At 41.2% G+C, this 26,187-nt stretch overlaps 3 protein-coding genes across 6 annotated transcripts in view; 1 reads left to right on the forward strand and 2 right to left on the reverse strand.

The window, feature by feature from the left end:
* The window catches only part of LOC136424728 (sodium channel protein 1 brain-like), an 87,567-nt gene extending 81,209 nt beyond the window's left edge, over positions 1-6,358 (forward strand). For 3 of the 4 annotated variants that reach the window (XM_066413351.1, XM_066413352.1, XM_066413353.1), the window contains 4 exons: positions 154-267; positions 833-1,103; positions 1,658-1,940; positions 2,799-6,358. In XM_066413351.1, the coding sequence (XP_066269448.1) occupies positions 154-267; positions 833-1,103; positions 1,658-1,940; positions 2,799-3,507 (1,377 nt within the window). In that variant the 3' untranslated portion in view covers positions 3,508-6,358. Of the gene's footprint in view, positions 1-153; positions 268-832; positions 1,104-1,488; positions 1,623-1,657; positions 1,941-2,798 lie in introns of those variants that run through there. The other variant, XM_066413354.1, reaches the window with a different exon arrangement.
* Positions 6,359-6,537: 179 nt separating this feature from the next.
* On the reverse strand, positions 6,538-16,640 carry LOC136424729 (T-box transcription factor T homolog 1-like). Its single transcript, XM_066413356.1, has 6 exons — positions 14,789-16,640; positions 11,085-11,239; positions 10,453-10,568; positions 10,049-10,195; positions 8,931-8,992; positions 6,538-8,674 (listed from the first exon to the last, which is right to left on the reverse strand). Exons 1-6 carry the CDS (start codon positions 15,406-15,408, stop codon positions 7,699-7,701), a joined length of 2,076 nt encoding a protein of 691 aa, XP_066269453.1. The 5' UTR covers positions 15,409-16,640; the 3' UTR covers positions 6,538-7,698.
* A 2,080-nt stretch (positions 16,641-18,720) lies between these two features.
* LOC136424730 (kinesin-1 heavy chain-like) lies at positions 18,721-22,470 on the reverse strand. Its single transcript, XM_066413357.1, has 3 exons — positions 21,589-22,470; positions 21,075-21,228; positions 18,721-20,555 (listed from the first exon to the last, which is right to left on the reverse strand). The coding sequence occupies exons 1-3, from the start codon at positions 22,433-22,435 to the stop codon at positions 20,444-20,446; spliced, it is 1,113 nt and encodes a 370-aa protein (XP_066269454.1). The 5' UTR covers positions 22,436-22,470; the 3' UTR covers positions 18,721-20,443.
* Positions 22,471-26,187: the final 3,717 nt, after the last annotated feature.

A 26,187-nucleotide genomic window follows, 5' to 3' on the forward strand; every position in this document is an offset into this window, starting at 1 on the left:
GACAAAGTTGACGGAGTGACAGGTAGTAGATGTCATAGGTGATCATCTTGTTCTGGCTGAATGTAGGCTATAGTAGACTTGTTACCTGTATCTAGACTTAGGGATCAAATATGTATTTTATTAACGAAGTCAAAATGTAACGTCGTGTTACAGTACGAAGGCGAGGGGTACCTTGACATATTCCTGACGTCTAACCAGAAGAAGTACTACAACACCCTGCGGAAACTCAGCGACAAGAAGCCGCAGAAAATCGTCAGTCGACCAAAGGTATTACTATTCTCATCAATATCTGTTGTATATCTGTTGTACATAATTATATGATACAGGTATACAGCAGGAATACAAAGATATTATTAAGATATCCTCATTATTATCTGCCGTAAATTTGTATCACAGTCGCTCTTCATAATGAACCTTTGATAGCATTAGAACATAGCAGGATATCACCACGCTGTAAGCTTGTCTCAATAAGGATAAGACTCAAATCAAATGGGAATATCATGTAAGACTTCTCTGAGCTATGATTGTACAGAGTATCTACTTTGTATAGTTTGTACAATACCTAGAACTACGTTAACACATATAACAATTAACTTGTTACCTTTGGTGGAAGGTTTTGTTTTCGGTTTTGATTTGGTCGAATGGCTGTGGAATAATGTGTGTTTCGTGTAAATCAGCATAACTCGAGAAACTGTGGATGCATGTTTATGACATTTGGTAGGTGGTAAGATATCAGTTAGACAAATATAAGATCAAGTTCGAGAATTGATCCTCTGGTGTCTTTCTACGGTACTGCAGCCTAACTTGTATGTTTGTTTTGTTCTTCTTTCAGATAAGGTGGAGGGCCGCCATCTTTGATTTCGCCCTCAGCAAAGAGATGGAAATAGCGGTCATGGGGGCCATCGGGCTGAACATGGTTGCCATGGCAATAGAACACTACCACCAGGCCGAGGTCGTCACGCATGTGCTGTGGGTCATTAACCTCGTCTTCACGGCTCTGTTCACCCTGGAAGCCATCGTCAAGCTGATCGGGATGGGGAACCAGTACTTCCGGTTACCGTGGAACGTGTTCGATTTCTGCATTGTAGTTCTGTCTATTCTGGGTAAGTAATCAACTCTCGTATGGTATAGTAGTAGTATGTCATAGAATGTTCAAATGCAAATTTGGGTACGTCTTGTGTGGAAGGAATGTGGAAGAAGTATACATTATTTCATTATGTGTATAGAAATATCTCATTTAAAAAAAAATCATTTTTAAGTATACGTAGTTTGGCAGGAAAATATATTTTAGCAGAAATGCACGATGTGTAACTAGCTTGAGTACCAGCCTTCGTAGTGACCGCTGGCTCTGTGTCAAAATGTATAATATCAACAAAGTCCATCTTGTGCTATCTTCTAACAGGTTTTCTTTTGGATGGTGTATTGAAGAACAGATTTTACATGAATTTGTCACAATGATTATATCTAGGCTTATAATCTTTTTCACAGGTTTTCTGCTGGAGGATGTTTTGAAGAGCAGATTTCTCACGCCGACGCTCCTGCGAGTGGTTTTCTTTTGAAGATTTCTTACATAATCTTGTCACAATGATTATACCTTGCAAGTACCAAAGAAATTTCGAAATGAATAACAAAATGCATCTTGTGCATCTTCCGACAGGTTTTCTGCTGGAGGATGTTTTGAAGAGCAGATTTCTCACGCCGACGCTCCTGCGAGTGGTCCGTATTTTCCGCATCGGGCGGGTGCTTCGGCTCATCCGCGCGGCCAAGGGGATCAGTCGCCTCCTGTTCGCGCTGCTCATCTCCCTCCCGGCGCTCTTCAACATCTGCATCCTCCTCCTCATCGTCATGTTCATCTTCAGCATCATGGGCATGGTCTCCTTCACGCACGTGCACCACGAGGGCATGCTGGACGAGATCGTCAACTTTGAGACATTCGGAAGGTCAAGGATATTTCATTTATCTATCATTTTTGATGTCATTAAGGTCAAGGATTATATTTATACTTTTTAAAACATGTTTTTGAACATTATTATTAGATTTTTTTTTTGATAGCAAATTGTCAACTTTGAGACCTTTGGAAGGTCAAGGATCTTTTTATTCATTTATTTAACATCTACTAACACAATTCCACAAGAGTACATAATTCCACCACCCTGAAAAGATACATCCAAAAAATTCCAAACAGATCTCCAACCCATTTCCCAGTATGATGCACTCTGTATATTATCTTAACAGTGCATACCTGGGTGTGCAGTACTAGAAGTCTCTCAAACCCAAACTGTTTTTCAAAGTGGTGGATTTGTGTAACCCGACGGATTAATGTTAATGCAATTTTTCAAATATTATTATTAACTCTTTATGAACAAAACATATAAAGAGATTGATTTGCAGTGTACCCCTTTCAATTGTCACTGCTAAACATGAAATAGATGAATACCGTTATCATACAAAATACAAGACATATAGTCACATATAATACATTATACATTAAGTACAACCACATACAATATACCATACAAAGTCATGTATATACTGTCGTGTGTATACTGTCTAGCGTTGCTCATCTAGTTTTGGAATGCCTTTATAATATAAGAGTATATGGCATATTTTTTTATAATTAAACGTTCTTATATCGTAATTTCGTAATTTTTCTCACTCGCTCGCTCGCTCACTCACTCACTCGCTCACTCACTCACTCACTCACTCACTCACTCACTCACTCACTCACTCACTCACTCACTCACTCACTCACGACCCATGACCCATGACCTCAATTAATTGACATTTCACGTCGACAGGTCCATGATGCTCCTCTTCCGGTTGACGACTTCCGCCGGATGGAACGACATCTTGGAACCGCTGATGAAGTATTGCGACACCAGCGAGCCCGACCACGACGGTCTCTGCAGCGGGACCACCATTCCCGCACTGTATCTAGTCAGCTACATCATGGTCAGCTCTTTGATCATAAGGAACATGTACATAGCAGTGGGCCTGGAGGGCTTCAACCAGGCCCAGGAGCAGAAGCACGTCGGGATCACGGAAGATGATTTCGAGTCGTTTTACATGGTGTGGCAAAGGTACGATCCCGACGCTACGCAGTTTATTGACTATACACTTTTAACGGATCTTGTGGACGAACTGGACGATCCACTGCGATTGCGCAAACCGAACAATATCAAGTTACAGACGCTGGACATCCCGTTGGTCAGCGGTGACCGTGTCCACTGTATAGACGTCCTGAAGGAACTGACCACCTTCACGTACAAGCGGCTGTGGGGGGATGTGGAGAACACGGATGAGTTTGGAGAGATAATGGACCAGATGGAGGACACGTTCAAGAAGTCGTTTCCGACGAGGGTGAACGAGGTCGTGGTAACGACCACGGCACGCAGGGAACGAGAGTTCCGGGCGGCGGTTTTGATACAGAGGGCGTTCCGAAACCATCAGACTGCAAAATGGGCCGAACTTTTGAAAAGCTTTACTATTCACGAGACGAGTGTATGATACACGGATACTTTTTCCTTATATCTATATATCTTTGAAATATGCACGCGTCATCCTCTGTGAGATTGACCTCTCGTGCGTACTGCGGGGCACACCGTGCTGTGTTGTCCTCGCGCAAAGCGCCATGGGAACATCGGCGTGATACCATATTCAATATGGCGGGTCTTTGTCGTGAGACCAAGCGCATGCGCACTCGGGGTGACAGCTTTGCAATCAGAATAACCTTTCATTGCAAACCCATAATGCTCTCGCCCAGAGAAGAAGCACTTCACGCAGCTGAAAGCAAACAAACGAAATGATAACTATATTCATTCAGAACAGTCATGCGAATTTCAAAACATTTTGAAGATTGTTGACGATTAGTGTTGTTTACTGGAAATCGTCCGTTTGGACTGTCGTGTTTGATCTGTTTACATTCAAATATTCACTATTCCAAAATGTCAGTTGCATACATAAATGCCCAACAGTTGTTGTTTCATATCTCTGCACTCACGAATGAGGAAAAGAGTTCGGAAGTACACTAAACTTCCTCAGTCTGTATGATTCCTGTATATGATATCAAAGTTTAAGAATCACTTAACTTCATTCATGGTGACAACAATGTTCCTTAATTGGTTTGAGTATTTTTAGTCAAGCATTCAATAAACTAATTAACTTAAGTACTATCTATTCTGTACTAAAGTCAACAATAGTATAATTCTTATTTCATACATTTTGTAAATCTGTCAATGACTGTGTGGTATTCATGATTGGCTTTCTCTGTTCTTTACATAATTTATGAACTAAAAACTGCATAGTTGATGGCATACTGAGAATTTTTGGCTGTATGCGTCTAGCACCGAAGTGAAAGTGTGCCTTTGTATTTTATTTCAGCCACGGTGTACTACTTGTAAATTTGTAGTTATATGCAAAACGTAATGAGTATACTAAATACAGAATCCGGGAATTTTGAAGAAAAAAATTAAAAACTGAAACTTTAACAAGGTGAAGAAATAAATCCTCACAAATTCCATAAATTGTTGAGCGAGTGGAATTAACTGGTGTTGTTCCTGATACAATAACTGGCCCAAGAAAATAGAAAAAAAATGATATGGTAAGTTGAATCCTGTAGAGTCAAATTTATGATGTGCGTATATGCCATATTACTCGTACGTGACTGTATTCACAGATACAACGTTAAATTTACCGGGCAACTTCATGGTTTAATCATCCAATATGGTGGACAATGATTACGTCATAGCAATATAAGGGCAGACAGATAATTTTCACCGGGCGGGACTACTACATTGTATTTTTATCACTACCGGAAAACCCGCAAACGAAAAAAATAGTAGTTTCTCAAGGAATTCGATGGTAAACGTGATATAGGTCTAGCGAACAGTTCAAGTTGACCAAAATCTGTTGTTATTCAGGAAGTCTAGTGGCGTGTCTAGACGAAGTTTAGCCCATCAAACAATCAAGACTCTGTGGCTTATGACGTCTTACTATTGTCATATATGTTATTCTGTTCTATTTAGGCCATGTTGATTTGATTGTATGGATGACATCCGCACGCACATCGATTTTCGTCCGTTTCCAACAAAAAAATAACTTTCGGCCATACTGTAAATCTTAAAAAGCAAAATGAGAATTTCAAAATACATGCATTGAAAAAATGTTTCAGAAAACAGCTACTAATTTCGTACAATGCCAAAGTCAATTTCAAAGTCAAGGTTTTGAAATAACAAAAATGAAGAATCTGTATTTTGGTATACCATACTCTGTGTGGTTAGTTTTGTTCATCCTTCCTGATCAAATAGATTTTAAAATGAAGGTAACTTTTTAGGCCAAACTTTTTTCAATCGCACGCTCGCATCAGTTTTGATGCCATCCATATAATCAAATCAATATGTCCGTAGCTAAGATGACATAAACGTAACATTCATCCTTAGATTAGGCAGAAAGCAGAATATGTTTACCGCTATACTTACAGTAATGTATATATATATTTAGAATTGCCGTGCAAAATTTACTTGTATTTGGGAAAAAGAATGTTGTCATTAAATTGTTACTGAGTCATTCGACACGTGATATCTATGCATATAAAATCTTGTGGGTCAGCGAAGACAAATTGTCCACCAAACAAAGTTGAATCGTATCAGTGACTTTATTTTCTTGAGCTTAACCGTCCATTGTAATCAAAATCAGATCAATCAACTGTTCAGTTAAAAATTACTTTATAACAGGAATTGTAGAAGGAAGAAGTGGTTGACTGGGGCAATATAGCAGGCTACATTTTAGAAAAACAATCCCTCTAAGTCTAAATTTGCTGTAACAAAGAAGATGGCTGTGTCATGTTGAGTTATGTTTTTAAAGGCTTCCCAATCTTCTGAAGCGACAAAAAGGAATTGTTACGTGAAAGAATAACATAAGCTTTAACATGTCATTCAACTGATGTAAGACTGTCGTGAAAGAAACTATAATAATATTTGAATCTTATGTACATCTGTTGGTAGAGGCGCGAATAGTCAGTAATTTGATTAGCTTTGTTTAATTGGTGTGGTAAATAAGGAGGTTCGGTTACAACTGGGCAATGTGGGTAATATGTTAAAGGTGATGGTACATAACTTGTAAACACTTCTTGTCTAGACAATGCTTAACACATGTCCATATGCGTTTTGTGCATATTTCGGGGGCATTCAACATTTCACCGTGCATGCGCAGTATGAGCCACGGAGGGACATGTCTCGAGACGAAATAACTATTTCCAATGTGCAACATTTTGGTATAATGATAACAAACCATTTTAACTTCCAACTAAGGTTTTCAAAATACCAAATGTTCCTGCATTATCCCACGCCTATCTGTTTTTCTTGAAAACTTTCCAATTGTTTTAAAGCCCTGGGGTTTTTAACGTATAGGAAGAAACTCTCGATCTCGGCCAGCCATTAGATATACAACATGACAAAGGCGTTTATGTTACCACCTTCATAAGCTTGTAGGTAAAAGCTGATCTTATGATCTAGAAAATGTACACACCTTTCGTGACTGTTATGAAGCTGTTTACGAAACCATTTATTAGGTACGTTATTTATCAGATCAATTTGTACATTATTACATAAGGTCATCAGACGTTTTAAAAAGTTTCAAACACGTATACATGTTACAGAATCTACCGTTGTGTATTGAGCCTGGTACAGACGTGACTTGTGGTATAGATGTACAAAACTTTTAGCAACACGACGAATGTATAAAGGTCATAACTGGTGTACAATATGTGCATAAGAATCAACGACTTTTGTAACCCGCGACATTTCAATAAAGTATATGTTCCTCCCATGTATGTACTTGTCTTGTTGCAAATTAGGCTCAAAAAGAAACGTCAAAAGAATAAAAGTGCCCCCCCCCCCTTAGTCTTAGATGTACCCAAAAAACATTGTGCAGTAGGTCTATCTATTACACGAAAAAGACAGGAACAAATGCTTCAGCTGTGGCAGTGGGAATGCTTTTCTACTTCTTTCCATAACACTTGCTAACTGATATTTTACAACATCTCTTAGCAGTGAATTCGTAACAGCACAAAAATGCTTGACTTATTCGACGGCGTGATATCTAAAAACATAGCCCTAAGCATGTTGTCAATGGGAATATTAGTATCTATAAAACGAGTAGTGCATTGATTGTCTAATTAAAAGAATAACGTTATGATATCATAAAACAATGACTTTAGCAGCATCATACAATATTCGTGGCAGCATCGTGCTTAACACTGTCGGAAAGGTAGGGAGTAGAAATCTTGCAACAAAAATGGATCCTGCAGTTCGTTATTATCTTGGTAGGCGGCGCTAGAATACTGCACACTGTGCAAGTGACCTCCTGACTAGCTGTACACGTTCATTTAGACATCACATACCTTCAAGGCACGTCCGATGTGTATCTTTGCTAATTTTCTACTCGTTAGCCGAATAACAACGCTATTCTACAATAAAACCTGTCCACGTTTAACATTTAAACTAACGGTCTAAAACATCTAACGCTAGAAGGCGTTAGCGTCATTTTAGGACGATGCAACAATAAATACTTAAGAACGTACATATCTTACAATTCGCTTGCAACAAGAAGGCAAAAGGGAAACTTTACACAGAAAGTGCGCTGTCTAAAGACTATCAAACTGTACTTAAAACCTGTGTAGCTAGCTTCAGTGCCAAAGTTTTAGTAATGTCCCGATGCCGTTTCGGCGCTGGCGGTGCTTGTTGGCATGTAACCCCCGTTATACTGGGCCTGGTGGTAGGACCCGTTGTAATGCGCATGTGCAAACTTCTCACTGTCAACAAACTGCGCGTGTGCAGATGCCTGATACCCTTGGTTACCGAAGTAGCCATATTGCATGCCATTTCTATCGTAATAGTGTCCGTAGTCCTCAGGGTTTGCTGAGTAGTAGCCATTGTAGCGATGGTATTGCATGTGATCGGGTGGTTGACCGAACGGTGGTGACGTACCCTCTCCTGATTGGTCGTTGTAGACGTCGTAGTTGTTCCCGGATGCTTCGTGTTGGTAAGGCGGGAGATCCTCCGTCCTGAGCCGCTTCGCCACGGCGTCGCGGTCTTCCGAGTCATCTCCGGGCGGACGAGCTTTGCTGGGGCTTCTCCATTCTGGTCTGGCCTCCTCTCCCGGTGATTGCCCGTTCTGCGAAATGTGGCCGTTTTGTGCCGCCATGTGGCCGTTTTCCGACACCTGCCCGTTTTGCGGTAGACTGCCATGATGCGGAGGCATCCTTCTGTTGTGCATCGCCATGCTGTAGTGCGGCTGGCCGTTGCTGTTGACCGTGTACGGGGCCGTTGTTGTCAGAAGGAGACTCGAGTTGTTCACTCTCGTTGGCGACGCCTGCTTCTCTGGTGTGACGTTGTTCTGCTCGCTCTGATGGGTCCCTGGCACGTCTGAAGAGGGTTCTTTAGAACCCAAGTCTTTTGTCGGTATTTCTGGGCTGTCTGGCGAGGAACTACTTTCTCCTGACGAGTGAGGCCGCATGTCGTACGGCGGAGGGATACCGCGGCTGTGAGCGGGCATTGGTGGACCCACGGGGTAGATGGGTGGCATTATTGGAAGGTGCCCGCCCAAGGAAGGGTGCATTCCCGGCTCCATACCTACAGGTCTGCCGTCAAAGCCGTTCGGTCGGATATTTGTGGGACTGTTATGATAAAAAAAATAAGAATGAGAACAATATTGCAATGCTACGCCTTTGAGACAATCTATCTCAAGACATAATCATCATATCAGTTCATGAACAACTGCTAGTAGTACTACTAATAGCCTGGAATTAATGAAACGACCTTCTGTTAATGTTGCGGGGAGTTTCTTAATGCCCTTCTTTTAGTGTCATTTATCTTTCAAATATTCCATTTTTTAGTTGCATATTATTATGTAAGTCACAAATATGTACTTACCCATCGTAGTTGTCTCTGAAACCTTTGGCAAAAGGGTTGTAATCAATCTTCAGCTGGGTGATCTGAAAGAGAGATAAATTATACGTCATCACATGTTAAGTGTCATCTCAACTTTCTAACATTAAAGTTGCATTGTTGAAGCTGTATAGTATAGCCTCCCTCGCAGGCTTCCTAGAACGGCGGCGTATATATTTGGGGAGGGGAGTGACGCAAGTTCTTACACGGGCCAAGGTTCTCTAATGCCGGAAAGGGAGTTTCGCTGCCGAGGAAGTTATGTCGCCGAGGGACGACAAAGGCGATCGTCCCTCGGCGACGGAACTATGTACAGTAATGGTATAGAAGAGAACATTTATCGTTTCAAGTCTTTCAACGTACAAAGCACGATAAATCATGTCCTTTCGGGTTATCATCTCTCGTGCCTGTGTGGAAATATTTCAGTCATGGTCTGCAATATCAGCGTTCGATGACCGAATATTCTCTCAATGAAAGCCACTTTGCCTAAACTGAAAGAACAAGTAACAAAACTTTCCTCCTAAACTTCTAACATAGGCGTCAATCTATTACCGTTTTAGAAACCCTGAAAAAGTGGAAAACCTGTGCATTAAAAAAAGCTACAACCTAAATGTACAAGAGAAAACCAACAATTTCTATGACCATACTGTATTTTCTGAAATCGAGGAACCATTGATGACAAATGTCGTGAATTTTATTCAACGTCCTGCATTATGGCCAACTGGATGTTGGGTAGTTCTGGTTGTATGGCATACTGTTAGCAACACAAATAGATGATAGCTCAGAAAAGGACAAGAAATAGCCATGCCTTTAAGTATCAGACTTTTCAACCTAGGATTGATGTGTTTAAAAATTCGTATTTTCCTAGAACGATCGTAGAGTGGAACTCGTTACAACCAAGTACAGTGGGAGCATCCTTATTAGATAGCTTTAAACAATGCATGCAGTTAGATATGCGACGGTTAGACGTGACAGGTCGTTCGGTGTAATATAACCAGCTGCTGCCGCGCCGCGTGCCTGCGAAGCTGGTGTGTTACGCCGAATGGCGGTTATACCGGCTATATAGATACAGATACAGATACTGATAGATAAACTGTCGCACTCACATCTGTGTTCTGGTAGGCTGTGACTGCGATAAACTGCGTCTCGGGAAAGCTGTGGGACTGCAGAACGCGCTCGCCGCCGGCGCCTCTGTTAGTCACCTCTATGATGTGCAGCCGGGGTTGGTATTTGTGCATGGAGTTCAGCACCACCTGGCGGAACACAACGGAACGACAGGTAAGATAAATACTTTGCATGTTTGCGCCTAGCGAAATACTACGGAATTACATCAAATATGTTTCAGCATTTTTGCTGACCAAATTACCTCTACTCATCCACAGTATCACATATATTCAATGTTACGTCCCTGAAAAAAAGATAAATGAAGTTTTCTACACTTTACTTTAGAAATTGCAGACTTGGCAAGAACATCTGTCATTGGTTGTCGCAGAATTCAAAGTTAACCTACATGTCCGTTGTCGGCGCCTTTGTTGTTGGTGAGTTTGAGTTTGCTGAAGACCACTTCCTGTTTCATCCAGTGCGCGCCGCTGTTAGGGGACTCCGGGTGGACGTAAACTCGGCTTCCTGAAATACAGTAAATACTCAAATCAGGTTTTCGGACAACTATATTCTGGTTACTTAATTTGAAAAGATATCCATATATCCATGTGCGTTATATGGAGCAGAAAAAGATAAATTGCAAGTTGCATGGAGGGTAATAAGTAGTTTAGAATGACATTACAAAATTTAACTGCATATCTTCAGATATCAGGTGATTTTTTTTTTTATAGATTTGAAGGAAAAAGTACATATCTGCACTTTTATAAGTTTAACTTAATGGCTGCTAACATTGTTGCATAAGACAACAAGATGCTCATTTGAACGCACGCTCATGTCCGTTATTACACCTATTGTTTCCAGTGAGTTCTGCTGCAGTATCAATATTACGCACCGGGGGCCCATAATCAACCTTCGTCTTAGAAACACGTATCTACATACGTTGTAACGTAACATTACAATCCATTCAGAGATTCTTGATTTATGCTCCTGACCAGAAATATTAACAAACACACACACACACACACAGTTCAAGTATAGTACCTTGTGGGTTGGTATCGGCTCGTCCACACGGCACCCATTTCCCGTTCTGGAACTTCCAGTGATTCACATCCGCCAACACCATGTCCACAAACACGTTGTACTGCGCATGCGGGTCGAGACCAGATATGGCAAACTGCAGTACCGGAAACATCCGCCTGGGGTCGAAAAAACATTGTAGTTACTTGTGTGTTATAACAATGTGTTGTAACAAATTTTGGTCAAAATCCTCTCCTTTGACAATATGAACAGAAAATATATGAGTACACGTGCTTGTATATCTCATATGGATTATAGATTATCAGGATTTATATTGATTAAGTCAGTAAGCCCTTATTGAATTGATCATTTGACTGATGCGAGCGGGCCTTGGCTAATGCTCGAGATGACCTCTTGACCGCGAATTTCAAGCCGCCGCGAGAAGATGCTTGTTTTGTTTTCTACCCATTGTTTCAACCGCGAACTTAAAACTATTGCGAATACTCGATTTCTCCCTACCGCAAAATCACATTCTCGCGAATGCATTTACAGTTTTGTAGTTCACTTGAAAGTTAATCTGTGTAGGTAGAAGTAATTCGGGATCAAAGTTTGACTGAAGTTGCCAGCACAAAAATTAATTCTTTACTTCGCAAAAACTGGAGCTGATCAGTCGAAAAAAAACCCTGGGTATTACTAAGTCCAACTTTTGTGTACGCAAATAATGGAAGTGGATGATCCTGTCAATAGTACCCAATGTTTCCACTGTTGACAGGGTCATTTTGTCAATAGCTTCAGGCGTTGACCATTACAGTTCAACTTTGATTCAGAACGTCGGCGTTGTTTTTATTTCTGGTTATTTGCACGACTCCAAACAAGCAGAAGTTCTGAACATGGTATATCGAACAATAGATTCCTTATTAGATATATTGTCCTTTCATGTCACCTTTTTTTAACTCTGGAAGATTTTCGCTCATTTGTATCCATTTTCCAATATCATTTCAACGTATCCTTTTCAACTAATGCCTGATGGAATATATTTGCTCATTTTGCAGCTTCTTTTCAATTTTTGAGGTTATAGTTTTTGTCTAATTTCAATTATGGTCTTAAATCAAGGCATAACCTCGTAACACATTTGGGCCTTGCAAATGGAGGACAGTTAATATTATCTCAAAAACGTCTTCTAGACGGTGTCTTTTTTTTCTGGTTATTTGCACGACTCCAAGCGACAGGATGTGCGCCCCGGGACGTCTGCGTTGTTGACACTGTGCGACAATACCGACCAATCTCCAATTGACCATGACTCACGGGCGTCCATGGCGCGCTTACAGATATGCAAATCACGGCTTTGTTCGCGACCAATCGCTAGCAGGCAAAGAACAAAGAAACGATCCCATCAATTAAACGTTTCGGTCTCGCTGAAGACTTTTAGCTGCCGTTTGTTAATTAGAAGCTGAAGTTAGAGGTCGTGAACTCAGGAGATTGAAGAACTAACCGTCCGATAGTCGGAAATTCAAAAATATAACTTTTCATAACAAAAAGGGGTAGACGAGGCATGTTGTCGAACGAGCGATGACTGTGCACGTAGAATTTTTTTAAAGGAAAATGACCGATAAAATGTATTATCACATCGATAGTAAAAAAAGTACCAAAGAAAGTGATTTCACATACTTTGACAGGAGATATTGCCACAACTTAAAAAAATAGTCTCCAGTGACAAAAGTAGAAGAAAACAAGAAGTTTGCGCATTTGATACACCTTTTACAAACACACTACTTGGTGTTTACTCAAGTCAATTTTAGGGATTTGAAATGGCTGACCTCTTTTCATCTGAAATATACCGTATATTGTGGCACAAGTATGAGAACGGGAATGTTTTCCGACCCCAACCTCACGTCATCTGCCTAATTTTTCTTATGATGACGTGGGGAAAAGGCTAGCCTCAAAATGTATCGTTCAAGACAATCTCGCAAAGGCATTTCTTGTTGCGATTGGGAACTTATATCCAAAATTCCCTTTCCTTCACATCTTGAAGCGAAGACACGAAGAAAAAAGTGGCGGTTTTTAACACGCAGATTATAGTTTCGGGTTACAGGAACAGACCAGTCGACCATAATCTGAGACACCCCAGCCCAAGTCCAAACACAAAAGACTTACGATCAGTTCCAGAAATAACATGTGAATATTAATGGTGATGAGGTGCCCTGAGTCATGATTCCAAGAAACACACGCGTAACTCTCCCGTCGTGATCCGCGCATTATAAAAACAAAAACAAGTCCAATGAAAACACCAACGACCTCCAAATACAACTAATTCCAGTTTCTTAGATCATTATTATAACAAAGCCTAATAAGTAATCAAGACAGTGTAGACTAAACCAGTCTGACCATGGAGATTGGATTGACTTTAGAAACACACGACAAATCAACATTCTAAGCTTGCCAAATCTTTGTGAAAAGGGTCTAGATCGTAGACAAATTGAACGTTAACTATGCGACTGTTTCTTATCGTCAGGCAGGATTTTTTAGCGTTTCATTTCTGACGATTATGTTTCGCAAGCAATTAGACATGGAGTTGCAGACGCGATACACATCGTACCTCGAAATTCCTGGGCATTGTCTAACGGATGCACCAAAGCCCAGATTCCTCCTTACTTTTTATAAACCATTTGGGGCACACGTTTGCTTGAATTTCATTTGTGGTAAAAGACAAATTGTCTTCAACATAAACGTTCAGAACATTTTTTTTCAAATGTTAGGTTAAGCAGTGTGAAACTTCGCACTTATGACGACTGTCGCTTTAAAAGAAATTTTACAAAGAATTTAGCTGGTACAGCAATACTATTGTGCCATTATGATAACAAAACAAAAAAATCATAAAGCGAATTTAGTATATATTTGTATTTTGGCCCGGGATACCATTTTGACAAAGATTCAACTCTTTTTGGGCTGTAGGCACGTATGTGTAAGTATGTACGACGATAGTTACTAAAATGAAATTTTCCTAAAAGTAGTGGTATACCAAGGTGCATTGCGAAAACACGTTGTTTTTTTTCTCTTCTCAATAAGCTTCGTAATGTTGAAGGTAAAAATATAAACGTCATGAGTTTGAAACGTGGTACATCACAAAGTGTACCCAAATAAAGCGCTTATGCAAGTCCGAAACTAATTAAGGATTATTCTAGAATCAGGTGTCTAAAACAGATGTAAGTTTCATTGTCTGTTTGACACCTTTTGGGCTTGGCCTGAAAAACAAGCCGGAAAGTTGCGAACGCTTATGTCACAAAACCTGAGAAAACTGAATACGAAGATAAACATTACCGGTGTCATAAACCGTTTGTTGGGGATATCATTTTAACGAGGTGTGACTTCTTGAAGTTTGGAAAAGTTATGCGAAGCGTATTATATGTAGCGTCTCCAAGACAACTAAATGAACTGTTATACATAGGACTGGATCAACATGCAACGAATATGGCATACAAAGTTTTAGCTCGAAAAAAGGGTCATTACATAGACAAAATTCTACTTATACCAATGACCCTTTTTGACCTTGTTTCTTACATATATAGTGACATAGTAGTAGAAGCTAAGATCGCATCTACTAGTATGTCAACACAGACCTAAACACGTTACAAAAAATGCAACTTTTTGTTATAAATGTGACTTTTGTAGGACATGAATATAAAACATTGTTTTTTATATTCATAAAAGTGAATGATCGTTTTCCTTACCTGCCCTGCTTGGTGATGATCATTTCCGTCTCGTGTTGGTGAAACTTGACCCAGAGATCACGGTTGGTGAGAAAGACGCTAAGTTTGGCGGGGGTGGGGGGAGGGCCCGGGGGGTAGCCGTACATGGACCCGCCGCCCGGGTAGGGGTAGTTCCCGTTGTAACCGTGGGGGTACTGTCCGTTAGGGGGCTGGGGAGGGCCCCCCGAGTCTATCGGAGCGAAGTAACCCGGGGCCTGCTGCCCGTACATCTGCGACTGGTCGTATCCGTTCGGGTAGGGGTGTGGGGAGGGCGTCATGCTCGTGATGGAGTACGCGTTTTCGGGGTTAGTAGCACCGGGGTAGGGTCCTAGCGGGTAGTCGGGAGGGACCTGCGAGTTGTACCGAGAGAGTTCCGCGTCCACCCCGTCCCCTGGAGACGAGCGGGAACTGTTGCTGTCCGGCGGGGTGTAGCCTCCTGCCATGCCGTAAGGGATGAGACCAGTGGGCGGCTGGAAGGTGTCGGTGGCGGCGTTGCTGTCATCGTCGCCCGTCGGTCCTGTTGTCGGCCCTCCCCCGTCCATCCCCGTGTCTGTTCCGTACGTCTGGAATCCGGCTTCACCTGGTCCACAGCTCTGCTGCATCGCCAATCCTTAGAAAAATCTTTCGCTAACGAAAAACAAAACTATACTCCTAACTCCTACCTCTACAGTAAGCGCTCCAAACGTTTTTGTCTACTGACGCCAGGCGTCCTGTCTATATCAAAGTAAAACTTCCCAACTGACACAAGAGTTGGAAGCACTGTTGAGCGACATTGGCCGGTTGATTGCCACATACACTCACCGGCTTGGGTCGTGCACAGACGTCATATACATCACAATAGAACTGGTCATACCGCTTCCTGATTGGCCCCTTGGTAATTAGTTCAAAAAATTCATGAGTCTCCAAATACTTCCATTTCCGCTGCCGAGAAATTTCTATATGTTCAGGAATTTCAGAAAAATATCTGAATCTAGTGGCGTGGGATGCATGGTCCAAATGTTCATGTTTTCAACAAGAGTTGAAAGTTAAAAAGAAATAGCTTAAAAACAAAAATTTTCTCTCAAAAAACTCCGTTTCATTTGGGACAAAATCAGTTTTTGTTTTTGGCCAGTTCGCACCTTGTAATAAAATTTCTTATACAAACTCTAGAACGAACACAAAGCAAAGTTCCGAAAAGCCCGACAAGACAAAAATAATCGTCATTGACGAGGTTTATATATACAAAAGGAAAACGCCATTTTATTTTACTCGTCCATTTTTGACTCAGAGCTATTAGTACTACAAATTCGCCACAGATCCAAGAACAGATAAAAACAGCGGAGTTTGTCTGATTTGCATTTTTAGTATCAACCAGACGTGAAAAGACGATCGCACGGGGGCGCCTGGGGTGCATTTGCATATTCATGAGCCCGCCGCCATTTTGTCCCCGTCGCTCACAATACACCAATTACTACGCACTTGTTTGTTGCCTTTGTACTTATAACGCTGCCAGATGTTTTGATGTCAATCAAGTTTCTCTCGGGCTGTCTAAATCTTTTCCTTAACTGTTTTTATTTGTTTTTTTGAAGAGTTTGCTCGCTAGATTGTCTCTCTACAGAATGTGTCGCCGAAATCTATTTGTTTCGAACGATTGGACAAAAACAATGGTGGTCTAATGGGTTGGGTGGAGCAGTGCAAATGGCGGAAAACAATCAGGAATTTCTTTCATATTTATCTCTGGTGTACAAGGGATCGATCGTGATTCTGATAAGATTAACTTACTGTTTATACACAAACTGGGCCGCGTGTTTCTAAATGTGAAATTCTGTACTTTAGATAATGAAAGTTTTGATATCAAATGTAATACTGTAAGCGGATTTTGTTACTAAGTGCAATTTTGTGCAATTTCGTTCCTGTATCGTATAAAGTAGGTTAACCTCCTTAATAGTACGAAGAGTCGCAACTTTTTATTCAAACTCGCTTGGGCTGCTCCTATCAAGTAGGTTTTTATAAAACCTCCTTGCTCCTATTTGTCAGGGGTCAAAGGTGAATGACCTTCCGAGCGGCTAATGTTGTAATTGCGCATGCGCATGCTCTATGCTTGCATTACAGACTTGTACCAAGGACATTATTGTAATGTCCTTGCTTGTACGTAAGAAAATAGGGTCTTATTTTACCACGTTTCGTAACAAGGAGAGTATAGTTCCTATCTTTTGTATACAAATGCCAAACGTATACATTGAAAATCGAAAGTCTATCACGAGATTCACGATAAAGAAACAAGGTTCTATCAATACCTCCTAGGGCGTAGAAATGAATGTTAGCAAGGTGGTTTTATATAAAAGCCATCTTGATGTCTAGTGCATAATCTCTACCAGACTAACCACGCCGGCTATAGGGAGAACATTCACCGGGGGACGTTACTGGTGCTATTCCGGACTGTCGTATATCCCAGACTATCCTATATTCTGGACTGTCGTATAAAATGCGCTGACAAATGGGCTACTAGTATACAGATATGCGGAATCTACTGTAGTTCGTAGTTTAGATTTTTTGAAAGCCAAACCCTTCACTGTTCTGGTCGGGACAAGAAGGGAAAACGTTTATTTTGTAACGATGTACCCGAGACCTAAAGACATATAAGTCTATTAAGTCAGTCACTATGTGGTCCCTAATAATTCTCTAAATATGGAAATCCCCAATAGCGAAATGTTCTGCTACAAGTCCTTAGCTATAATAGCTTACTTACTAATAATCTACCACTGGCCCGCACTGAAGCGCCATCTAGCGATAAACACCACAAGTATAGCCTGAACCGTGTCAAAAACTGGTCTGTACATAAGCGCCCCTCAGTGACAAAATATGGTACTTCAGCCATACCCCATATAATACCTTGGCCTTGCACAAGCAGCGACTGAATCTAATCATAGGAACAAAAATAGTGCTAGTACAAAAAAAAAAGAGTTCCGTTTCGTAGTCAACAGAGAGATGGGACGAAATGCGTTTCCGACTAGTAATGTGTATCGGTTGACCGATATAGATTGAAACTTATTTTGGAATAATTATTGTTCTCTTTCTCGACAAGTCAAGATATATAAAACATAGGGCCTTGATGTGGTTCATCCATGTAGCTTACTTATCATAAAATCTTTGTAATTGACACGTGACCTGTGCGATCTTTCACTTCAAGGTCATGTCACTACCATTGAAGAAAGATGGCGGATGAGTTTTCGGATGCCTTCTGAAAGCTTCTCATAAAATGTTTCTTCGTCTTGCATAACAGTAATTAGTTCTCCATATTAGAAAAACGTTCATCTTCTATTTTTCGTTCTTTCTTTGACAGCGCTAGTCTTTCCGTATCCATTTATCATTTTCTGACTGATTGAAAGACTGTGATACGATGGGTCTTGATGTTCAGCAAATTCTTTGCCGTACTACTAGTAGTTTCATATTTTCCAAAAGACAAGTGACTTAGTGCTTAGTGCTTACACGGAGCAAGGAGGTTGAATGGAGAGAGGCTGTATCTACCCAATTAGCTTGCGTGGTTACTGACGAGAATCAATACGACACATCTTGGAGTCTGACGCCACACGGTAACGTCATTAAATCCTGGGAACGAGTTCCAAAGCATCATGGATAGAAATAGATCACGTGAGTTTTACCGACAAGTTTGCAGGCGAAAAACAAACTTCCTATGACTTATGGCAAACAAACAGTTTCTTTTAAAACAAATGCTAGATACGTTGGTCTGTTTGCTTGCTTGTATGCTTGCTTATTGTTGCAACCAGAATGGGATATTCTGATCTTAGTCCTTTCGTTAAATGTTAATTGAGGCTGTGTTAGGGGTTTGGGGTACACGTAACTTGGAATCAGTAGTAGTTGTCACAGGGTTAACAAAATATTAAATCGATGATTCCGGGATACTCCAATTTTCCGTTAGCGTTTATTGTTTTCCACATGCAAAAGATGATGCAAGTGCCACTGTGAATCATTATACAATAGAAAGCAGTAAAGCGAACAATACAAATGTATCACCGTTGTCAAGGTTAAGTGCGCAAAAGATTTCGGAATCGGTAGTTCGAAAAGATAATCTAAGCATAGCTGAACGACTAAAACTTTGTTTGTAAGGATGCTCTATTTGTGAAAAAAACACACCAATTGAATAAATGGTGCCTTGAAAGATTGACGTTAAAACAATACTGCAAGGTAACAACACGTATTTCACATCATTAGTAAACGTGTTAGAATAATAGAAATTGTTGTCGCCAAACCAAACCTGTCTTACACTGAGTAATAAGATGAACGTGATGTGAGATTTTATTGAAGTGTTAGTGGTAATCATTTATCCTTACCTAATGTCACAAAAACGATAGCAAATAGTCAAATATCCAGAAAGCCGCTAAAACCCGTTCTAAACGACGCAGTACAAAGTAGAACTCCTGAAATACACCTTTCTCATGCGGCGGACATGATAGAACGAAAATTAGGCCATTGTTGCAAACATTAGACCGACCTTAACTGTCTATCACAATAAGCAGTTCAACCAATTATTGCATTGTAATCAGAGACCAATGAGGAAGTGGTTGCATGTCCGTCAAATATCTGCATTTCTATGTTTTTGTTTTGCATTGCTACGTTTTGACAGGATCGATCAACGTGGTTCTAAATTGCTGCATTTTTGTGTGCATTACGCTAATTATAATATAGATAATTGGATATCATATTTTAAGAATTAATGTGATTTGAAAAAAAAAACTAAATCTGTTAATTATTTTTGTTTCTTTGCATCATTGGCCTCGCAAACTGCTAATACGTGCAGTTTAGTCTTAGCCCAGCACGCAACCTTTAATGTAGCCATACGTGTGATTTTAAACCTTTAAGTATTTTATCATGTGTAATATGTAATGAACATGTAATTCAGCCCCCAGGCTACAAGGTGTTCACTGAATAAAACCCCCTTATTATTATTCTATCATGTCCGCCGCGTGAGAAAGGTGTTTGCAATTTCTAGTCGACAATGTCTGATTTTGATTCATCTTAATCCGGTCAGTCAGTTCTTCCCATTCCACCCTATTACTTCATTTCATTCCAGGCCGTTTGATTTGATTTGAAGCTCTACTTAGTTCAGGACCATTGAGAACTAGCCTCCTTCGCAGACTTCTAGAAGCGCCGGCGTTTCTTTTCTTTGGGGTGGGTCACTTATATGTACTTATTCGCGATTTTAAACATGCCATCATATCCTGGGCCAGGTTTTTAAAAACGCTGGGGATAGTTTCTTAGCCAACATATAGCAGCCTTATTGGGGAGATTTGTTTCCCCTAGCATTTAGAAAGCCTGGCCAATGTTGAAAATCTAGAATAAGCGCTCTCTCCAAAAATGAATGCCGGCGCTCGTAGAGTTCTACTAATTCAGAACACACCCTCGCACTGGTACTGCGGCACGCTGGCGGCGTCGCTGCGGCCGATCGAATTGACAAAGCACTCAACAAAAAACGAATCTTTACAATCTTTGTGTGCTTTGTTGTCTTTGGGTCTTACTTGTACGTTTTGAATGATATTCCCATTATAAAGTCAAGGGTAACACAAATTCAGTTTAGGACGCAGCTACGCCGCCAGCGTGCCGCGGCTTCAGTGAGAGGGGGGCTTTAGAACGTTGAGCCTAGCCACACGCCATCCACTGCACTCCAGCACTGTACAGCTTGGTCTGGTCCCACCCGTAAATCTTCAACTGGAACCCCTTCTCGGTAATGTCATCGGCCGACACAACGATTCTGCAAGAAAAAGAGAAGGTAGAGGTAAAAAAAAAAGTTAGCTCATTGCAAATGCTCAGGAAGTGGAGATGATATTTTTCCTGAAGAACAAGTAATTTAAGCGGGTGTCTCAATAGGCCTGTTTGCGAAAGACAGTCTGCGGACAACTGGCGCAAATCTGTTCCAATCCGTCACAAATCGGCGCCAATGGCGATTTTGTTTAAGAATTTCAAGTTTAAAAAATCGCAATTGACAAATATCGCAAATGTGTGCAAGCTAAACGCCAAGACTCACGATCACTACAAATCGCTTTTTGATAAGTTTCAATAAATGTACAATGGTTTCTAATTTAGCGGCAACACTGCGAATTCAAAAAATCTTAATTTGGGGGCAAAACTGAGGATGTGATATTCTTGGCGCGGTTATTTTGTTCTGTACACGTTTGGTCGCATATTTTGTTGCAAATAGGTGCAGTTCAGACCAGTTTAAGGCTAAGGCATTCTCTCTATGGATAATTTGCAAGTCATTGTTCAAACTCACCCCACAGGTTGGTACCCGGCATGGTAGAGCCTGTACAGAGCAGCGGAGACCACGGGGACTGTACGGAAGGTCTTGCTGAATTTGACGGCCCCGCTCCCTCCATAGTCCGTCTTCCCGTCCGCTTTCCACGGTAACCCGAGCACCCCGACCTCACCTGAAATGGGGACCAAGCAACACAAATAAAGAAAGTTAATTTTCCACTGTTCACAATAGAAAACACACACACACACATACACACACACACACACACACACACACACACACACACACACACACACACACACACACACACACACACACACAAACACGACCGCGCACGCGCACACGCACACACACACGCACACACACACACACACACACACATGTACACACTCGACCTTTCGACATTGTTGATTCAGTTTGAATGCTAACAATAGGCCTACATTCACCACATTTCATTTGTATGAGGTGAAAACAGCAAATACAACTTTTGAAAGACAGGGATAGAAAGGAGAAAAGAGAAGTTGATACCCACAGTGCCCTACGTATGGTCGTTTCTCAAGGCGTCGTACTTGGTCCTGAAGATCGCTGAAGACAGCGGTCAGATTGAAGTCCTTGGGTTGGTCTTTTGCAAAGGCTGGAAATGCCATTTGCAGTTCTTGCCTGTGTTGAACGATGCCGCTTGGATTCACCTTGTCGTCCTTCTTGTCTTGAAGCTCTGATATAAGAGCAAACAGACGGTCGCTCTTGGATCTCTCGGATCTCTGGGTGGCCAAAATGGCGCTCACTTGGGCCTGCAGCTGGCTGACGTCGCCTTGCACGTCGTCACTGTTAGGAGACTTGCCGGGGAATATCGGTAGTTTGTAGTCGTTCATGTTCCTTGTATTGCGGACGGTAGATCGGAGGTTATTCATCTCGGACATCAAGCGTCGCTCTTGCAGACGAGACTGTTCCTTCTGCCGCTTGATTTCGTTGCCGTTACGGTCGACCCTTTTTCGCAGCTCGTTCGAATCTCGAGTCGCAGAAGAGACTGCCGTTTCAAGGCTTTTCAACTTCTGTTGCACCTGCTGAAGGCGTTTGTCGAGATCCTTGATGAAACCTTCGTGCCGGCTCATCGTACGGTGGAACCTGGCTTCAAACCCCATGTGGTCTGGCTTCTGTTTCTCTTTGTCTTGCACGTCCCGGGTTACAGCTCCGACGTCGCCCCTCAGCTGATTTTGCTTGGAGGAGAGCGCGCGCATGTTATCCTCCAGGCGGCTCACGGCGGCAGAAACCGCGGACAGGTCCGATCCAAGTTTTCGGACTCGCTGGCTGTTTGCGGCGACGAGGTTCCATTTTGCCTTGTTGGTTTCTGCCGTGTTCTGTGGATACATTTTCGACATTCTGTTTTAATAGGGTGCAATTTTGTTTCGCGTCAGAGAAATTTCTGTTTAGCAGTGCTGTGTAGACTACAAAAAAGCTGTATTTTAGTGACACACATAGATTAGAGAAGTGCTGAAAATTAACAAGTCAGACAAGGCCGTGCATATCTTGCGATACGTTTCATGCCATTGTAGACCTTGGTGTAACTCTTATCTTTCCTAGATAAAAGGTGTGTACACTTTTAAACGTGCTATGAGATGGGCTACATCTAGATTTAGACACCGTTGACTGGGCAGAGATTTGGACCCAAAACCCGTCTTCCAAAAGCACCATCGAGTACAGTTGGGGTATCCTCACTATAGATGACTTTAAACACCGCGAAGAGCTAGATGTGCAAAGGTCAGGTGTGACAGGTCGTTCAGTGTAATATAGAAAGCTGCTGTCGCGCCGCGTGCCTGCAAAGCTGTTCACGGTGTTATGACGAAGGGTGGCTGTACCAGCTTAAGCTTTATAGATACATATGATAAAGCAAAATCGCTGACAAGAGCACACAGTGCGCTCGGATAGTTTTTTTACATGGAAGTGTAATGGGACAACAACAGTACAAAGATGATAGCAAAAACGAAAGATTCAAAATTCAACTAAAAAATGAACAACGGAAAACCTGTACGTGTAGGTTCTTCATTTGCTCATGAAGATCCTTCAAGTAGGCGGCCTTCTCCTTCGCAGCGTCTGAGAAAGAAATGAGAAAAATCTTAGTTTTCGGTGACTGTCAACATTTTGGGATGGAATCTACTTAAAACAACACATTTTAGTGCGTCGATACCTCTTTACTGTACGTATAGATTTTGAACTACAACTTGAAACATAGCAAGTCATGGTATCGCAAACTTTTATTTTCAACATGTGTAACGCAAAGGCATACTTTGAAAGAGTGCCAACGGATTTCGTTATGATAAACTATGATATCATAACAGTTTACTTATTTTATATCTGCAACACGTGAAAAGTGCACTCACCGTATACGCCTGAGAGAAAATGGCCACGCGCATTTTGGAACCCCAGGCAGAAGAACATGAGAACGAGAGTGACTACCTGGGAACGAGACATCTCTATACAAAGATGGCCGAACACAAGATGTCTGCAACCGACCTACACCCAGTCCTCCAGCAAAATTCTGGTCCTTCCAAACTCTCGATGGCTTTTATACAGGATTCCACTTTACCAAATGAGTTCACATGGGGCTTTATCAAGATTTCCTTCATTTGCCATCATCTTAACTCTGAGGAATTGGTCTGCTGAGTTGTGATTTTCAGTCACCATACGTTTAATTTTCACTAAGGTAATTCTAATTTGATTGTATGGATGACATCCTTTGGGAACTCCAAAGCTGATGCGAGCGTGCGAGAAAATTGACATTGTGCCAAAAAAGCTGGCTACATAATGGAAATCAAAGAGGTCAGGAAGTTCGAAAAAATGTATGAAGCACAGAATATGGTATACCATAGACTAGACTTCTTTTCTTATCTTTGTTTTTTCACATTTTCTTAATTATTTGATTTTAAAAGAATTCGCTCAGGGTATCTCATACGTTCTCAGCTTAGTTGTACTTACATGTATACGCGTGGCAAATGTATAATACTAGCAAAAGAGGCATTCCACTTGCGAATACTTTAATTTGTTTCTGTAATTTGCGGCATTTTGAGCAGCTTCTTTGCACGATTTATTAGCATGGTCGCAAACTTTCTTTTCTGGGATACAGACAAAAATTGATGTGTGCGGGGATGTCATCCGTATAACAAAGATAGTTTGGCCTAACAGGAGAATACTTTGTTCAAATGTTTTCCTTTGCAGCGCAGAAAGTAATACTTTACGTAAGTAGTGTTCCCCGCTTTACTAAAATGAGATTGTTGAAACATCAGTCAAACTGTAATTCAAACCCTGGTAAAAAGGTAAGAGCTTTTCTGGGTCTAAATCTTGGATCAACGTCATCGATTTTTTGCGAAATGCTGGAAATCTAATATGTACGCGCAATCACTTGTACACTTAAGGGATAAATGTAAAAGATTAAAGTTCGCAAGGAGACGGAGTCTCTCTGTACTTTCCTACAAGGAAGAAATTAGATTTTCTTCTACTTCTACTGTAGCGGCCTCAAATTTGAGCCCCTGGTTCAAATTAGCTGGTAACGTTAACTAGTACTGGGATACCCCAGTTCAATCCTGGGTCAGGACCTCTCGGTTAAGGAGGCATTCGTCTTTCGGAAGGGTTGTAAAATGGGGGGGGGGCGTGTTCAAGGAGGTGCATTCAGCACGTTAAAGGGGAAGAGCTAACAACCCGTCCCTGTAAAAACATATCCTGCTACTGAAACAACAACGTGAATATTAGTTCAACTGCCTTTTTATTTGTTTCTTTATTTACTTGTTTTATTATCCATTCACTTATTCACGCATTTCTTTGTATATTTTACAATAAAATAATAATAAATGTTTTCCCGTCTTCTTCTTTGATTTTTGAAGACTCCACTCAATAGTCTCAATAGTATCCGTTTTCCAACTTTCTTTTGGCAATTTACGGTACATGTATTCTTATTTTGCAGTTTTTAAGCGATTTACATCATCTTGGTCGAAGCGGAAAAAACTTGTTGCATGTGCGGATGCCACCCATATAAAAAATCGTATGCTAGCCCTTGTTGTATTGTGTTAGTAATTAGGATGTTATGTTTTATTCTATACTTCCATTTTTAATTATGTTTAAGAACTGTTGCCATACTTTGTACCGTGTACAATTGTCGTGCAATAAAGTTCTTCTTCTTCTTTATATAAACCACGTTAATGTGGTCTAAAGTTCCTAGTAGACACTTTTACCTAGTATCCAACATGTCTAGTTCTACAGCCTAAAACCCTGGTTACACATATCCGAAAAATGGCCTCCGAACACTAGCTAATCAAGGTTGATGGTAGGTCGCGAGCAGTCTGACCAGATTCAGGTTAAGAGTCACTTTTGACTCCCTAACACTCCCTGACCACTACTGACGTACTCCCAACTACCAGCCAACCCATTCCAGACCTCCCGTTCACAGCCGAATGTTTTGAACATTTCAAAACATTCGGCTGGTGCAGCCGACCAGCAGCCGACCGCGCCGAACACCAGCCGACCAAACTCCCGAACCATTCCCAACCTTGGTTGAGTGAAGGTCGGGAGGCCATCTTCGGCTATGTGTAACCGGGGCTTAACTTTGCGTCTAGAAATTAAATTTCAAAAGGCAATCTTCTGGTCACAATTGAGTTACATGTTTAAACGTAACGTGGGAATGCAATCACAGCTATCCGTCCTTGTGACGTTGTTCTTACATGATTGAATTTTCCCGGTGTGCGTAGTTTGGAGCTTCTGGGGTAACCAATGTCAACGGTATTATACCAGTTGATTGTGAGCCTTGATGCAATAGTCTTGGGGAGAGTAGTTCTCACAGTAAACCTTTGAGGAAAGTCGACAACTAGTCGCCGACAAGTCAATTTGATTTTAGCTTGAGAAAAAAGGGTACCTTTGTAAGTCCGCCGTTCTACTAGACTGCGATCTCGCTGTAACATGAGTTTGGTTTGTGAAATCCTTGACCTCAAAATTGGAATAACACGAAACAAAGTATAACCAAAAGAAAAGAAAACGCCCAAATTATCTTTATCTAATAGTATGAAACTCGTTGATCGGTCTGTCGGAGTTAAGGTCGCAGTGCGTTTCAGTACAATTAATGGGGTATAAGAAAACGGAGGGAAAA

This window comes from Branchiostoma lanceolatum, chromosome 18, assembly GCF_035083965.1.
Source record: "Branchiostoma lanceolatum isolate klBraLanc5 chromosome 18, klBraLanc5.hap2, whole genome shotgun sequence".
NCBI lineage: Eukaryota > Metazoa > Chordata > Leptocardii > Amphioxiformes > Branchiostomatidae > Branchiostoma > Branchiostoma lanceolatum.

Coding starts and splice junctions, on each gene's coding strand:
- LOC136424729 (XM_066413356.1), bottom strand. CDS start 15,408: ATGCAGCAGAGCTGTGGACCAGGTGAAGCCGGATTCCAGACGTACGGA. Junction 10,196..10,452: donor AAGGCGCCGACAACGGACAT/GTAGGTTAACTT, acceptor GTGTTCCGCCAG/GTGGTGCTGAACTCCATGCA. Junction 8,675..8,930: donor TTCAGAGACAACTACGATGG/GTAAGTACATAT, acceptor TTATCATAACAG/TCCCACAAATATCCGACCGA.
- LOC136424730 (XM_066413357.1), bottom strand. CDS start 22,435: ATGTCGAAAATGTATCCACAGAACACGGCAGAAACCAACAAGGCAAAA. Junction 21,229..21,588: donor ACGACCATACGTAGGGCACT/GTGGGTATCAAC, acceptor TCCCCATTTCAG/GTGAGGTCGGGGTGCTCGGG. Junction 20,556..21,074: donor GCCGGGTACCAACCTGTGGG/GTGAGTTTGAAC, acceptor TTTTTCTTGCAG/AATCGTTGTGTCGGCCGATG.